At 49.8% G+C, this 16,901-nt stretch overlaps 1 protein-coding gene across 2 annotated transcripts; it reads right to left on the bottom strand.

Moving 5' to 3' along the window:
- Positions 1–13,585, bottom strand: TRIM63 (tripartite motif containing 63). Of its 2 annotated transcripts, XM_070610630.1 has the most exons (9): positions 13,189–13,585; positions 11,687–11,859; positions 8,643–8,811; positions 7,747–7,842; positions 6,041–6,274; positions 5,004–5,026; positions 4,521–4,645; positions 2,219–2,290; positions 1–582 (listed from the first exon to the last, which is right to left on the bottom strand). In XM_070610630.1, exons 1-9 carry the CDS (start codon positions 13,345–13,347, stop codon positions 572–574), a joined length of 1,062 nt encoding a protein of 353 aa, XP_070466731.1. In that variant the 5' UTR covers positions 13,348–13,585; the 3' UTR covers positions 1–571. The 2 variants fall into 2 exon arrangements, 1 of the variants encoding a protein (XP_070466731.1); XR_011537525.1 differs by lacking the exon at positions 4,521–4,645 and having other exon boundaries at positions 13,189–13,484.
- Positions 13,586–16,901: the final 3,316 nt, after the last annotated feature.

Here is a 16,901-nt window from a genome sequence, read left to right as displayed (position 1 = left end):
TCACAGGAAGAGAGCGCTGTGCATTTATTAAAACAACATATATCACAAACTCAGTTACCAGCCCCTACGTCAGGGATGGGCATGGAAATACAGTACGTTATCTCCTTCTAGGCCTGTGAGTGCTACTCACCCTCCCACTGAGGGAAGGAAGTGGGTGGCTGTCAACCTGGCTTCCTTCCCCTCTTCCTAACAATCTGCAGTCACACAATGACCAGGCATTATCGTACAAAAGTTCCTTTACAAAAAGCACCAAATTGGCGTACATATACAAGTATATACAAAAATCACATTTTAAAAATGTACAAAATATTCCATTTTGCACCAACATAGAAAAATGTCCTGTGTGGTTGTTTCAAGCACGTTTCCCATTCTGGTTGAGTGACTGCTGGACACAGCAGTGGGGGTCCTACTGCTAGTCCCCGCTCTCTGAGCAGAGAGAAGACACACCTTCCCATTGCCCCGCCAGGGGCCCTGACCCCTCCCACCCTGGGCCTGTCACGGAGGCAGCTGGGCCCATCCCCACCCTCCCCAGTCTCTCTGCATGTCGAGGGTCTCTCCCTCTTCCAGCTCCTTACTGGTGTCCTGAAAGAAAAAGATGAAGAAACATGAGGTGAGACAGGGACTCAGGGCATCCAGGGCTCACCAAGCTGCCATGATAAAATTTCAAACTCCAGTTCCTGCCTGGCCTCTTCCCATTTTTTTAAAATTGAAGTATAGCTGACATAGAGTATTGTGTCAGTTCCAGGTGTACAATATAGTGATTCGACATTTATATACATTACGAAAGGGTCACCACGCAAGTCTAGTAACCATCTGTCACCATATAAAGTTACTACAATGTTATTGACTATATTCTCCATGCCGTGCATTCCGTCCCCAGGACCTATTTTGTAGCTGGAAGTTTGTACCTCTTAATCCTTTCACCTGTTTCACCCATCCCTCCACTCCCCTCCCCTGTGGTAACGACCAGTATGTTCTTTGTATCTATGAATGTGTTTCTATTTTATTTTGTTTGTTTGTTTTGGTTTTTAGATTCCATATATAAGTGAAATCACACAGTATTTGTCTTTCTCTGTCTGACATTTCACTTAGCGTAATACTCTCTATGTCCATCCATGTTGTTACAGACGGCAAGATTTCATTCTTTTTTATGGCTGGGTAATAGTCCAACCTCTTCCTTTTTAAATCAAATTAGAATTTGGTTGCCAAAACACTATGGATCTCACATCCAATACAAAACTCCAAGACTACCCTGTATTTTTCAGCTGGATTGGAATTTAGTTCCAATAATAACTGGGCTTGAAAAATAATAACATTAGCAAACGTATTAACTAGCAAACATAACCTCCCTATGTGTCAGACACCGTGTTAGATGAATATCTAATTTACTGCCCACCATAACCTTTTGAGGTCAGACTATTATGCCCTCATGCACAGATGAGTAACCCAAGACTCAGAAAAGTTGTGAATTGCCCAAGATCACTCCACTAGCCCGTGGTAAAGTTGTGATTCAGAATCTAGGCTTTTAACTATACTCTGCCAGGTTGGCAAACGCACATTCCTACAGGGGCTAGCAGATGACATGAATGGGCAAAGCAGGCAGGCTGACAGTGGTGGGGCTGGGCAAACTGGGAAGCGCATGACCCATCCACAGAGGGCAGCCACTGCCCAGCACCAGCTCTCTGGGACTAGGGAGAAGGGCAAGCCCAACATTGTTAGCTCTTTCTAAATTTTCACAAGAAGGTGGAAATCCAGATTCTGAGTTGAAATCTCCTTTAATAAGAACTCCTTAAAAAAACTCCTAATTTTAAAAAGGTTGGCAACTAATTAAAAAAATGTTAAACATTGTGCTGGCCAAACAAAATACTTCGGTGGGCTGAGCCTGGCTCATGAGTGCCCTTGCTTTTACAATAATGTCAATACAGTTACAAATGTCAATACAGTTATGCTGTATCGCTTTCCATTTAGGAAGGTCATTTAGACATAAACTGGGAGCTTTTTATTATGAATAGTTTGGAGTTTTTTTCTCTAAGGGTAAAAGGAACAGGACTTTACCATTAAAAGGTTTAAAACCACATAGTGGGAACATGAGCCCATATTGGCATCATCCCCAGTGTCCAGCACAGCACTTTGCACACAGTCTGCGTTTCACGTTGTTGTGGAATAAACGAATGAATGAATGAATGAATGAATGAATGGAGGTAGGTGAACTTCTTACCTTCTTCCTTCCCCTCTGTGGACTCTTCCTCTTCCTGATCTTCTTCTTCAAAGAACTCTTCCTCTTCCTCATCTGTATGTGACAAAGAACAATTGTGTTTTAGAATGGGGCCGGTTTCTCAGAGGAGCTGCTCCAAGCAGAACCAGGCAAGAGACAGCACTTATCCAAACTCCTTCCCATGCCCCGTTGGGGTCAAAGGGCCATACAGTGACATCAGTGGCCTGGGAGATGATGGGCTTGCCAAACCCAAGCTGCACAGAGGCTGGCTTCCTCCTCCTTCCTGCCCACACCCCTCCAAGGGAGAGAGGGTCAAGATGCTCCTTTGTTCCAGTAGCAGCAGCAGCTTCTATCCCCTGATCTACCCGTGACGAGAGAGGACTTTGGGGAAGCACGCTTTGTGCCTCTCTACATTTCTCAGACAGATAAACATCACCTGGGGAGAATGGGACAAAAAGTCCTGATTCTCAGGGATCAGAGTCCTTGTCCTGAAGCAAGTTGCTCAGCCTTTGAAATCTGCTTGCCTAGCACTCCCTGTCCAGTTTTCCTCATTCCTCAGCCTACAGAGGGGTGGATATGGGGTGGGGGTGGAGCGCTTCTGGGGCCACCTGCTGATTAGCTCTCTGAAACTGAGCCCCAGACAGAGTGACTGAGCTGCAACCTGTGTCCTCACTTTCCCGTCCTGGGATATCATCTGTAAGCTCTACTATCAGGGAACATCCCTGACGGGGTCACCACAGAGTCAGAGCATTTGTCAAGAGTGTCTGGGGAGAGGCTTAAAAGAATTATTGCCTCCAAAATGACAGCCAAAATTCCAGCCACGTAGCTGGGATCTGTGCGTAATCCAGAATTTTGTTGTTTAATCGTTATCACAATTAACCACTCTCAGTGGCATTTGCTGAAGACCTACTATGCCAAGTATTGAGCTAAGCTGTACACACTGGTCTCATATAATCCTCACAAGGCTCTTGTGAGCCAGGGGGCCCTTGATGGAATCCGTGTGGGCTACTTATAAGCTGCGTGGCCTCTAGCAAATCGAACACCTTCCTTTGGCTTTATTTCCTCAACTACAAAATGGAGAAGACAACAGAAACTACCTCATCAATTTGTTGCAGTAAATGATAGAATTTATGTCAAGGGCTCAGTGGCTGAGACATAGAAAGTGCTCAAGAAATGGTAGCTGTTGGTACTTTCCCTATTTAGCTATGAGGAAACTGAGGCTCAGGGAGATGACAGAAGGCAGCGTAGGTCTTCACAATGTCCTATCGTTCACACAGTGTGGTCCGCTCGTGAATATCTTAGCTTAGGGAGGGTGACAGTGGAACAGATAATCTACAGCAATGCAAACCCCCCAGTCTGTTGGCTTTGGGATGCATTTTGTCTTTAGCTATGAATGGGGTATATCTGGGGTTCTGAGAACAGATTCAACACCAGATTCTGCAAGCTTGCAGGAGAGCCAAAACAAGAGGCGCCAAGAAGCTTTTCTCTTTCTCATGCTGGTCTGCTTACAATTCTTCCCTGTTCCGGGGTGCCCTCACCCCCTCAGCTGGTCGTTGGAGCAACATCTCTCAGACCAACATTCAGCAAAACCAGATCCTCCCTCTCCTTCTCTGTCGCTAAATAGTTACCTTTCAACTGTGTGACCTCCAGCAAATTATTAACATCTTTGCTCTTCACCTGGCTTCCTCATTTTCCCTTATTATTGTTATGGTTATATTATTACAGGTAATCTATGAAAGAGTAATTACAAACAGAAATGAGGATATAATAAAGATAAATTAAGGTGCCTGAGTATCATAGATAGTAGCATTAAGGAGCTGAAGCTAAGACTAGCTCTAGGCAATAACTAGTATATATCTAGTACCTTACAAACTCTTCTGTATTGCTATCTTATTTGTTGCAACAGCACCATGAGGTGGTCGTTATTAGCAGGCCCACTATTAACCTAATTTTTAAAGTTAGAAAATGAAGCTCAGAGAGATGGAAAGGCTCACCAAAAGTCACGCAGATAACAAGTGGTGGAACCGGGATTTGAACTTAGGCCTGCCCCTCTCCACTTGCCATGCTCTTTCTACTGCCCCAAGACTCCTTCCTGCAGTGGATCCGTACATAATTTATTGAGCAATGATTATGTACCAGGCACTGTGCTAGGCTGGGTCCATCCAGAAGTTAGCTGTATGAGTTTGACTGATATCTGGGCATCTTTGCTAATGTGTCTGCCTCCCCGTGGGGCTCAGTCGGAAGGAAGCCGATTTCCAGGGGTCGAGGAGGGGAAACAGATAAGTGACACAACCACCTCCTTTACCTGTCCCAAAGTCGATGGCCCTGAGGGTATCTGCTATGTGCTCTAAGTCCAAAGTAAAGTAGTCCATGTTTTCAAAGCCCTGCTCTGTCTTCCCCAGCTGGCAACCCTTGGAAGCTTCCACAATGCTGTGGGGGAGAAAAAGAGAGAGAGAGAGAGAGAGAGAGAGAGAGAGAGAGGCAGGGTGAGATCCCCACAGCTCAGTGAAGGAAGAGGGTATCTTAGCTCCAACTCACACCAGTGCACATGCTTGTGCCCACACCCAGATCTTACACCTGGAAGCTCTCCCTGGAGAGGTGGAATATTTCCTCTCCAGTAACAGCAGAATAGATGGTCCAAGAAAGCAGGGGATGCAAAGGTCAGGAAAGATAGCCTGAGACCAGACCTTCCCAGCAGATCTCATGCAAAGGGGGAGGCCCAGTGGAGAAAGCAAGAGGCCCAGGGGGGAGCTCAGGCCTTGGATCTTAGCCCTGGAGAGACACTGACCTTTTGATGAGTTTCTTGGCACTCTGTGGGGGAGAGAGAGAGCAAAGGGTTAGGATTGCAGGAGGGGAGCCCCAGGAAATCAGCAAAACCAGTGACCGGGGGCCACAGATGGGTGCTTGGTGCCAGGCCCTAGCCCAGTTGTGACCTGCTCCCCGCCCTGAGCTGACCAGAACCTGGATCTTTCCCTCCGTCCTCGTCCGCACAGGTCTTGGTCTTCACTCTAGGACCCTCCCATCATCCTGGCAGGAAGCTTGGATTCTAGGGGTGTCAGTCTAAACACCCTTAAACCCTGACATCTCCAAGATGAGAATCATATTCTAATCACCTTTTTATACCCAACATCTACCTAAAGCCTAGACCACAGTATGTACTTAGGAAATTTTTATTGAACTGAACTGTGAAATTTTTTTTTTGAGGAAGATTAGCCCTGAGCTAACATCTGCTGCAAATCCTCCTCTTTTTGCTGAGGAAGACTAACCCTGAGCTAACATCCGTGCCCACCTTCCTCTACTTTATATGTGGGACGCCTACCACAGCATGGCTTGCCAAGCAGTGCCATGTCTGCACCCAGGATCTGAACCAGTGAACCCCGGGCCGCCGAAGCGGAACGTGCAAACTTAACTGCTGTGCCACCAGGCCAGCCCCATGAACTGTGAAATCTTATATCTGGTCCCTTCCTGTCTCCCCCAACAAGCTCTCCTAGGGCAGGGCTGTGTCTTGTTCATCTCTGTGTCTCCACCTCAGTGGCTGGCCTGCAGTAGGTACTCAATTAATAGTCTCTACATGGACATTGCATTTTGCAGCTTCCAAAGCTATTTTACAAACATCCTCTTATCTGATCCTCATAAAGTCAGTTAAGAAGAAAGAAGGTAGGTGTGTAACATGCCCATTTTACAGATGAGGAAACTGAGGCTCAGAGAGATTTAAATTGACTTGCCCAAGAGCACATAGGTGATCAATGATGGAGCACAACTTGAACCTTAGACAGAGCTGTTGAGTTGAATTGACTCTGCCCACACCTTCCTAGTCCTGCTCACCAAGAGGAAGATGGCTCCACCAGGCTCATCCAAGGACTGGATGGCTGTCTCCACCAGCTTAGTGGACTTGTCCAGTTGCTCCCGGTACTGCTGGATGAGGGCCTCAATGAAGCTGAGCTTCTCCTCCTGCTCCTGCGTGATCCGCTGCAGCAACTCGCTCTTCTTCTCGTCCAGAATGGCATACAGTGCATCGAACTTCCGGCTCAGCTCTTCCTTCACCTGGCGACTGTTCTCCTGGGGACAGAAATCTTGGAGTCAGATCCTGTGGGATCCTCCTCCCTATCCCCAACACTTCCTTCCCAGGATGGGTGTGCTAGGAATACAGACTCTAAAGCTGGAAGAGATCTTACTACACCCCCATTTTACAGAAGACGAAATGTAGGCTGAGCGAGAAGAAAGCACGTGCTAAAGTTTCATAGTTACTTAGTACACCAGTGACATTTGGAGGCTGGCGTCATGGAGAAAGCTACCCTCTCCCTCTAAAATAGAGACTCTAGGGGCCAGCCTGGTGATGTAGTGGTTAAATTGGCGCGCTCCACTTCTGTGTCCCGGGATTCACAGGTTTGGATCCTGGGTGCGGTCATGGCACCACTTATCAAGCCATGTGGGGGCAGGCGTCCCACATATAAAGTAGAGGAAGATGGGCATGGATGTTAGCTCAGGGCCAGTCTTCCTCAGCAAAATGAGGAGGATTGGCGGCAGATATTAGCTCAGAGCTAATCTTCCTCAAAAAAAAAAAAAGAGAGAGAGAGAGAGAAAGAGACTCTAGGGTCAGATGGGGTGATATATTCTGGGCCTCCTGTGTGTCCCCAAGACACACTCTTCCCCCTACTTTAGGACCAAGACTGGATTCAGAAAGCTCTGCATCATTTGGTCCCAGCAGAGGTGAAGAAGCAGCTCCTCCCCCAGTGGCCTCCTCTTTGAGGGTCCCTTTTCTCTAACACAGATGCTACATCTTCGTGTCCTTACCTGTAAGACGGGTATAATAGTGGCGTCTCATCACACTGAGGTCTCTAAGACCCTCTATCAGCCTGGGGGCCCCCAGGGGTGGAAACAATGTCCTCCTACCTTCCTTTGAACCTATCTTTCACACAACTCTTTGTCTCCCAGACATGTGATGGTCCCTCCCCCCATCACATCTCCAGGTCCCCCCTCCAAGTAGAGATGGAAAATCCTGGATGCTTCTGCAAGGATAGGAAAGTTTCCTTCTGCCTCTACAGTCAAGCTACTCGAAGTGTGGTCCATGGACCAGCAACTTGGCAAACGCTGGGAGCTTGTTAGAAAGGCAGAATCTCCTGGCTCATTCCAGAACTACTGAATCAGAACTTGAATTTTAACAAGACCCCAGGGTGATTTGAGAAGCCTTGGTCTACAGCACCCTGGAGAACAATGCTCTAAAAACTACTAGTGCTGAATAAATGCTGGGAATTATTGGTGGGACACTCCCTGAAGTCAGGGCTGGGTGTGTCGCTCACAACCCCATCCCCAGCACCTTTGGCAGGGCCTGACACACAGCTGTGCTCTGGAAGCATTTGTTGAGTGAGTGGATGAGTGGATTAGTCAGTCCCTCCCCCACCATCCCTGCCTGAACACTCCAGGCTCCAGGCCCCAACCTTTAGTTACATCCCATGGGTGAGCCTTCACCCCAGAGACCGGGCCACACTGGGAGGCTTCGAAGCCCCAGGCAGAGCTATTCTTCCTCTCACCTTTGTCACTCGACAGGAGTCCTCCAGCTGAGTGATGATGGTCTGCACACGGTCGTTCCCCGCCACCAGCATGGAGATACAGTTACTCAGCTCAGTCTAGACAGGAGGGGTGGGGAATCAGGAGAGGAGAGACAGAAATAGTCTCAGGGCCTGCCCTCTTGGGAGTGGCAGCAAAATGGCAACCTCACTCCCCTCTCTGCTAGAAAGAGCCCCTTTCTGAGGTGCAGCTCAGGTCCAGAGCAGAGAATATCAGAGAGATAGTGCATCTCTTATTTTACAGATAAGGCCCAGAGAGGGGAAATGAGCTGCCCAAAATACACAGCAATGTACTAGCAGAGGAGGGCTTGTTTCTAGGAAAGAAGGGTTGCAGAAAACAAATAGAGCTGGAGAGTTCTAGAAGAGAGAGACCAAGAGAAGAGAGGGAGGTAGGGAGGAAAGAATACGGAATGAGGGACCACAGCCTACTGCCTGGACAGGATGGCAGGGCTGCCACAGGCCCAGGAGCCCAGGGAGAGGGCTCCCAGCTGCCTCCTGCTGCAGGGGAGTTTGAAGACTTGGAGGGGTGACCGACACAGGAAGAGGCATCTGGGGCCCAAAGCACACTGGGATGTAGAAGTCGTGGCCTGAGAGAACCCTGGTGGCCTGGCCCTGGGGTCTGGTCTCTCCCCTCTGGCCACACCCAGGTGTTCTCAAGTGGCTCTAAGTATAACCCATGAGCTCAGCCACCTCCCCCAGGAAGGCAAGGGCTGCTGTCCCCGCAGCCTAGGAAGTCCCTCCAGAGGGACTATTCCTGAAAGGCCGGCTCAGCAGATCTACGGGGATCAAATCCACATCCTGAATCATTGGGTCGTGCCTAGCAGGCCCAGGCTGGGGTTGGAAGTGGCTTGGGCCAGTACCTTTTGTCCCTGGAAGACGCTCTGCAGCGGGGCCACCTCGCAGGCCTGGTGGGCGCCAAACACCTTGCACATGGAGCACGTGGGCACCTCACACGTAAGGCAGTAGATGTTGATTTTCTCATCTTCATGCTCCTTGCACATGGGGTGGCTGCCCTTCTGCAGGGGCCGACTGAAGCGGAGAAGAGTCATAAGTCATGGGCTAGGGGTCCCTGGTCCCTGTGTCCTCCCCCAGCTCCAGGAGACCACCCCAGATCTATGACCTGAGCTCTTAGTGGTTAGCGGTCCCCAATTCTTTTCTTTTCATCCTCTGGGGACCCAGGACCAGGGAAGCCAATGACACCAAGGCTGTCCCCACATCCTAGGACTCAAACTGCATGGATGGAATTGGCCTTAGGCCCTGCCAGTGCAGGACATGGGAAGGGTTGTAGAATCTCAGAGTCACAGCTGGAGGCAATCTCTAGAAGAGGAAACTGGGCCCCAGAGAGGTGAATTGACTTGCCCAAGGTCACCCAGCAAGTCAGGGCAAGGGAGGCTCAAGTTCATTTGCTCTAATTATAGTCCCCATAGCTCCTGGATACTGCAGGTCGGGCTCTGGGCAAAGCAAGTTATACTCGTGGCCACACTGAATTCTATATTTAATCCACCAGACTGTAACCTCCATCAAAGCAGGGAAACTTGCCTGTTCTCTTCACCCCTGGATCTGCAGTGTACAGTGCCCGGCATCGAGGAGGTGGTAATTAAATACAGGTAGAAAGGAAAAACCAGTAAGCACGCCATGACGGTGCCTGAGGCTCAGGGAAGGATGCAGTGTGTGTGCCCCGAGTCACACAACTAGAACATGGGCAGCCCAGGGCTGTCCAACAGCCCAGCATGAGCCTGGAATCCTAGTCCAGAGATTCTTCCCAGGGTCCAGAGTCTCTTCCTTTTCTTTCTTCCGAAATGCGCATTCTTAGAACGCCTTTCTCCCCTCGTCTCTCTGCGCTGAGCGTCTCTGGGATGCTACCTGTGCACCTCTCAGGGCATCGGTCACTTCCTACCCGAGATTCAGTTTTTTGAGTCTAGGTCTTCCCTCAGCCAGACTATACACTTATTTAGAGCCAACACCATGTCTACACCACCTCTGATTTCCCACCCCCAACACAGCAGGCATCTCTAAATGTCAAATCGTGACTGTCCCCATCAATGTTAACCCCCCATCTTCAAATAGCCTTGCATGACTGATCATTTCAACTTCTTAAATAAGCCCCTTTCCAGACTTTTATTTTTGTATCTTTTAGCCCAGGGCCACCCCCACCCCATGCTGGCAGGGGTCACCCTTTTTCACCTGTCTCTATCACCTGGGAAGGGAGCTCTGGGATGGCAGTAGGTGCAGAGGTGAGGCAAGATCCTGAAGGTCTGGTGCCCGTGCTCACTGCCATCCCAGATGCCCATCCTCCCAAGCCCAGGCATCAGCATCTGGGTTCAAATCCAGATTGTTCTGCCACTTATTTTGTGACCTTGGACAAGTGATTTCACCTCTCTGAGCCTTGGTTTCATCCCAGAGCTAGTGGGATCATGGCAGGAGTTGTCTGTAATGAATGTGTAGGCCCTGGCACAGAGCAGACCCTCAATAAAGGGAAGCTATCGCTGTCATTCAACTCCGTGGAAAGGCCTTGAAGGGTTCAAATACAACATTCTCTTCAAAGGTCAACAGTGGGTGGGCTAATATTTTTGTGCAATATTGACTTTATTACTATTATAGTGATCAACAATATATTTTGTATTTTTGTAGTGTTCAAACTCCAGCAAGATGAGAGGCAATAGCAGGTGAAATGTTCACCATAGAGTCAGTCACACAGGCTCCCTCTCAGCTTCACCACGTTCAACTGACTAGCCTTGGACAAATCTCTAACCCTCTCTGAGCCTCCGTTTCCTCATCGTAAAATGAGGGTAAGAATGCCTTAGAGGATTACGGTGAGAATTAAACAAGGGACAACACATGGAAAATACTTAGCACAGTGCCTGCACATAGTAGGTGCTCAATAAATATTTGACATTTTTAATGTTTCCAACCAAAATCCTATTTGATAGTCACAATAAATCTTACTGTCCCCTTCTGCAGACAGGGGAAATGAAGGCCCAAAGACTTACCCAAGATCCTACAATGCATTAGTAACAGAGTCAGACCAGCAAACACGGTTCCCCAGGTCAGGCTCCTTCTGGCTAGGACTGGTCTGTTGCCTTTCCTTGGGCAGGACACTGCCTGCAGGCAGGCACTTGGTGGAGGTTTTGGACCTTAAGAACTGTGAGGTCAGCAGCTTGGAAGACTTGTCAGGATGTCCTGATATGTAAAGATCTCCCTGGTAGCTGTGTCTCTTTCCAGTTGGAGGCCCAACGCTGCACCATGTCCACCACTCACAAATTCCGCCTGAGTCTGAGCTGCTATTTTGCAAACAGGGAGACTTGGAGCTAAATCTACTGGGCTCGTTCCCAGCGATTCCACTTTCCAGACCTTGGGTAGCTGACTTCACTTCTTTGAGCCTCAGCTTCCTCATTGGTGACATGGGAATGATAAAAGTCATGCCTGGCCCACAGGACTGTGTGAAGCAGCAGGAGGAAGCGTTCCTGGGGCCCAGGGGGCCCGGGGTGCCCAGGGCTGTGCCTTGGAGCACGTGGGAGGATAGCCGTTGCTATCACTAGAGAAACTGGCTGTGGTCTCACTGGGCACTTTCTCTGCTTATCAGGGCCACTTTGCTGGCCTCAGTCCTCTCTCCTTCTCATAACTCATCTTTCCCTGGTTTCTGTGTCAGTATCTCCAGGGAGGGCAGCCTAATATCTGGGCCCCTTCCCATTCACAGAGTGACACTGAGAGCCAGGGCTGGAGGACAGAGATGAGCCTCTGTTCCTGCCTGAGGAAGAGGGGGCTGGCTCTCTGGACTGCCTAGTGTTTCTTGTCCAGCTAGGGCCCTGGATCCCAAGCAGGTGAAGGAGGAAGGAGCCTGGGAAAGCTGGGCACGGAACAGCAGGGGAGGGACGATGGGCTCCCAGCAGCCGGGCGAACTGACCTGGAGCACTCCTGCTTGTAGATGTCGATGATGTTCTCCACCAGCAGGTTCCTCTGCAGGCCGTACACTCCGTGACGATCCATGATCACCTCATGGCGGCACGAGGGACAGCGGAAACGGCCTCCAGACACGGACACTGAGCCACTTCGGTTGGTCCAGTAGGGATTTGCAGCCTGCGGGTGGCAAGGGCAGAGGTGAGACCTGGGGTCCCTCCTCAGACCCCCCCTTTCTAATCTCTGGCTGTCCTTCCCCCTCCTTACCCCAACCACTCTTTTTTTTTTTTTTTAATTTTATTTTTTCCTTTTTCTCCCCAAAGCCCCCCGGTACATAGTTGTGTATTCTTCGTTGTGGGTTCTTCTAGTTGTGGCATGTGGGACGCTGCCTCAGCGTGGTCTGATGATCAGTGCCATGTCCGCGCCCAGGATTCGAACTGACGAAACACTGGGCCGCCTGCAGCGGAGCGCGCGAACTTAACCACTCGGCCACGGGGCCAGCCCCTAACCAACCACTCTTTTTTTAAAAAGATTTTATTTTTCCTTTTTCTCCCCAAAGGCCCCCGGTACATAGTTGTATATTTTTAGTTGTGGGTCCATTCTAGTTGTGGCATGTGGGATGCTTCCTCAGCATGGCTTGATGAGCAGTGCCATTTCCATGCTCAGGATCCGAAATAAACCACTCGGCCACAGGGCCGGCCCCATCCCAACCATTCTTGTCAAATCACACAACCTGGAGCTGCCCATCCTGAGATGAGAGCCAGCTCAGTTACAAAGGGAGCGCCTGAGAAGCAACTAAGCAATCAACAGGTTTGGGAGTCAGCAGACCTAAGTTCAAGTCACCGTTCTTCTCTGAATGACTTCGGGCAAGCAACCTTAACTCTCCAAGCCTCAGTTTGCCCATTCATGAAATGAGCATTATACTTAGAGCCAGCTCCTGGGGCTGCTACTTTAAAGATAAAATAGCGAGAGGCCATTTTGTAAAATGCTTCTGGGGAAACTTGAGTCCTGCCTCCCAGCCGGGACCTCCATTCCCATTCCTTTCTTAGGAAGATGGAGACCCTCCTGCCCCGTATTACAGGGAACAGCCTCAAAAGGGAAGATCCCTCAACTGCCCTGTCCCTCCCAGCCACCGTCCTCCTAAAGCTCTGGGGCCCCTGCCACCATGGAGCTGGCTCCAACCCTGGGGTCTGGTTTCTCTCTCCTCTGCCTGCTTCTCCCACTTATCGCTTGAGGCATTTGACTCCTGATTGGAGAGTCAACCGTGGTGCTCAGGGTGTGGGTGAGGCGGGGAGGGGAAACATGCGTCATGGAGAAGGAATGAGGCAGCCAGAGCCGCCTCCCTAGCCCCCCTCAGCCCTGTCCTGAGGCCGTGGCAGGGGGTCACTTCGGAGAGGGAAAAACCAGCCCTGGTTTGGAAGGATCCTGGGCTAGGAGAGAAGGGCTTTCATCATGGGAAAACTGAATAGCCACCTGGGGCCCTGGAACTAGGCCATGCCCGGCACTGACCTGAAAGATGTCATTGGCACACTTCCGGCAGAGGTTGTGCTGACAGGGCAAGATGACCACTGGCTTGGTAAACATCTCCAGGCAGATGGGACAGATCAGCTGCTTCTCTAGGTTCTCCATGGGGTTCCCATCCTGGATCAGGCTTGACTTATAATCCATATTGTCGGGAGATGTGGGCCTCTACCTGGCTGCCTCCTTCACTCGCCTCGCTCTAAGCAGACCTGGGGTCTTGCCTGTGTCACAAAACACCCACCCAGAGCTTCTTTGCCTTCTTCTCCTGGCGCCTGAATTCTGTCTTTGGCTGAGGCCCCTCTGATATTTATAGCTGGACCCTGGTCACATGAGCCCCAGGAGGGGACCAGCTGAGCATTCCGATGCCAAGCGGCTGGCGGCTGGCGGGGCTTGAGTTTCCCCCAGGCCTGAAAGCTCCGCCCTCTCAAATCACATGAAGGGATGAGCAATCGCTGTTCCCCTGGGACGGGGGTCGTAAACAAGAACAGCCTGTCCGTGGGCAGGCTTGAGGGAGGACTGGCCACCCAGAGTTTCCTCCAGAAATTAGTCTCCTCCCATACCAGGCTGGTAAGCCAGGGATGAAACCCAGCAAGTGGGCCACTGGGATTTGTGGAGTTAATCGTCAGTGCCCTCTCACTGACCTAAATCAGGTCCACCCCCTCTGGAGTCCTGGGCAGCCCCCAAGATGAGGGGTCAGGCCAGCCCCTCTCTCTGAGCTCATCCCTGAGCACAGCACGTTGCTGGAGACCTTGAGACCCCCACCCCGTCAAGGCCATCTCTCCGTCCTTTGGCCACTAACTGTATTTTAATGCTGAAAGGGCTCCCTTGAGACATGGTCCAGTGCCCTCATTGTATAGATTTTGACACTGAGGTTTAGAAGGAAAAGACCTTATCCAAAGTCACTTAGAAAGTAAGTGGCAAAGCCAGGAATCTTATTCATTCATTGGAAATTTTTCTCAGTACTGTCTATACATCAGACGCCAAGGTGACAGGTAGATGAGTCCTCCTTTTCCCTGCCCTGAGATTCCTACAGTCTCGGGGGGGAGAGAGACAGAAATAACTATTATGTAATGCCTACCTAGGCACTTAGAAGTTATCCACATGCTCTCCTCTGCCCTCTGTACAAACTTGAATTTTTCTCCGTGTCCTTCCGGACATCTTCCCTGTTGGCAGGTAGCATTGGAGTAGTTCCAAGTTATTTTTTAGGTAGAATCTCATGCAAAGGGACATTGGGGCCATCAGTACAAGGCGCTGGGGTGAGAGTGGGAGGAGTGACATCAGGCCTCAGGATGAGCCTAAGAGGCTATAGAATGTATGGGAGGAGTGTCCAGCATCTCAAGAAAGAGCCGTGGCAGGAGGGTAGGTTTCATCACCTCAGCCTGGAGAAGAGTTGATGGTTGGAGAAGACTTAGTGAGTAGTGAGGGCAGAGGAGCCAACCTTGGGACGGGGAAGAAATGGGAGGGAGAAGGGGAAGAAGGGGAACCAGTCAGAGAAAGAGGAGGTGGCATGGAGGACAAGGGGCTGGGGGATTTCAAGGAGAGGGTGGCCCCCCTAAATGTGAATGGCTAGTTTTGCCGAGCATTTACCATGTGCTACACACTGCACCAAGCACATCATGCATTGCTTCATTTCAACATCTCAACAGCCAACGACATAAGAACAACTATATCTCCATTCTGCGGATGAGGAAACTCAGGCACAGAGTGAAATAACGTGTATGAGGTCATACAGCTTGCAAGATGTGGCTCTAGGACATGAACTCAGATATGCTTGACTCAGGAGCCCAAAATCCTTATGTCTCTGTTGAACTGCAGGTCAACACTGGCAGGCCAGCCAAGGGTTGGAAGAGGATGAGGGTTGAAAAGAAGCCATCCCTTCTTCCTCGCCCACATGTCCTCTGTTTAGTTTCAGGCATCAGGCAGCGTTGTTCTCCTGGAAGGCGGGCCTCTCCACTGCCACAGGAGACAAAGCCTTAAACCTATCACCAGAATTCCATCCTCCTTTGCCTAAGTGACTAGTTATGGCCAAGGAGACCCAAGGGCTGGTGGAGGTGGGCTACAGAGAAAGGATTTCTTTCCTGATAAAAAGAGAAATTCAAGAAGAAAGCTTCATTCTTGCCCTTGAATGGGCTTGTGAGAGAGGAGGGTAGCTATCTTGCAACCAAGAGTGGACAAGACCGAGGAAGAAATCCACCTCTGAGAATGGCAAAGAGGAGCTATAGAAAGCACCTGGGTCATTGATGCCATCATTGTGCTGCCAATTTACCCACCACTGGAACTGCCCACCTCTTGACTACTTAAGATGTGAGAATACTGTTACTTGCAGCGGAGAGCACTCTATGTACGTCCATGATTCCAACTTCTATATGCCAATGATCCTCAATCTCTAACTCTATTTCAGACCTCTGTCTCCCTTAAGCTAAAGATTTGTTGGAAGCCTCTACTGGGATGTTCCAATAATACCCGAAACTCGTCATACCCCAAACAGAACACCCCATCTTTCCCTGCACCTAACTCCCCCTTCTGTTTTCCTTGTCTCACGTCTCAGTGAACAGCACTACCATTCACCCATTTGCACAGACCAGGAAGCTCAGAGCCATCCTTGGGCTCCCCCTTCCTCCCATTGACCACTCAACCAATCTCAGCATCAAGCATGGGTCCACCTTTCATCTCACTTGTCATCTTACCATCATCTGTTTGTGAGTCTGATTCTCTCTCTGGATTTTGAAGACTTTGAGGGCAAAGACTGTCTCTATTCATCTCTGTACCCCCCATATCTGACACATAGTAGGAACTCAACAAATATTTCTTAAATGAGTGAACAAGTGGATGAGTGAGTTAAATATGGAAGCAGCAGGTCACTGTCAAAGTTGGGGGAGATTAAGGTCCTTGAGCAAGTTTTTTTTTTTTAGCTGAGACAGTGCAGCCAGTGGAGAGAAAGTAGTGGAATATTGTGGGTGAGGTGTTGATGGAGTAAATTCTAAAGACTTGGGGAGGAGAAGGACACTCCAACCTTTGAGTTGGGAGGATAGGAGAGAGAGGAAAGGATGGAGGTGAGAATCAGAGGTGTAGGGGTTGGAGAGAAATGTGCTCATATTGATGACCTTGATTAAGAGAGAGTTGAGGTCAACTTCTGAAGCTGAGGCAGGGGGAGCATACTGTGAGCAGGTAGTGGACCAGCCAGTGTGAAACACAGGAGGAAGTGCCCTAGAGAGGGGTGGAAGGACTGTCTGGGAGCAGAAGAGCCTCGCTGATATTTCCCAGCACTGATTTGCCATTTGCAAGGAGCCATTCACATGGTTCTGTTGACTGTCTCCGGCCATGCTTGGCAGTCCAGGTGCAAAAGCCAAGCAAATGGACAGTGGGATCGACTCCAGCCTGGGTGTTGGCAAGCCCAGCACTGCTGAAAGTCAAGGGATAAGGGAGGGAAATTCCCACATGGGCCGTGCTGGCCATCAAAACATGTCTTGTCATTTAATCCTCATAACAGTTCTGCAAGGAAGATATTCTGATCTCCGTTTTCCCCAGGAGGAAATGAGATTCAGAGAGTTAATTGGCTTGGCCAAAGTCACACAGCCCCAAGAGGCAGAGCTGAGCTGGGGTTCACATCCAAGGCAGCCTGACTCCTAAACATATGTTCCTCGCACTGAAGCATTTATTGAGTGCTTATTGCATGCCAGGCATTGTGCCAAACCCTTTCC

This window comes from Equus przewalskii, chromosome 2 (genome assembly GCF_037783145.1).
Source record: "Equus przewalskii isolate Varuska chromosome 2, EquPr2, whole genome shotgun sequence".
Taxonomy (NCBI): Eukaryota; Metazoa; Chordata; class Mammalia; order Perissodactyla; family Equidae; genus Equus; species Equus przewalskii.
Note: the sequence above shows the minus strand (reverse complement) of the source record. Positions and strands in the feature narration are given on the sequence as shown.

Excerpts from the sequence above, each read along its gene's own strand:
- TRIM63 (XM_070610630.1), bottom strand. The coding sequence starts at position 13,347 with ATGGATTATAAGTCAAGCCTGATCCAGGATGGGAACCCCATGGAGAAC. Across the intron at positions 11,860-13,188 it reads GTGCCAATGACATCTTTCAG|GCTGCAAATCCCTACTGGAC; the intron begins GTCAGTGCCGGG and ends TGCCACCCGCAG. Across the intron at positions 5,027-6,040 it reads GTGGAGCCATCTTCCTCTTG|AGTGCCAAGAAACTCATCAA; the intron begins GTGAGCAGGACT and ends TCTCCCCCACAG.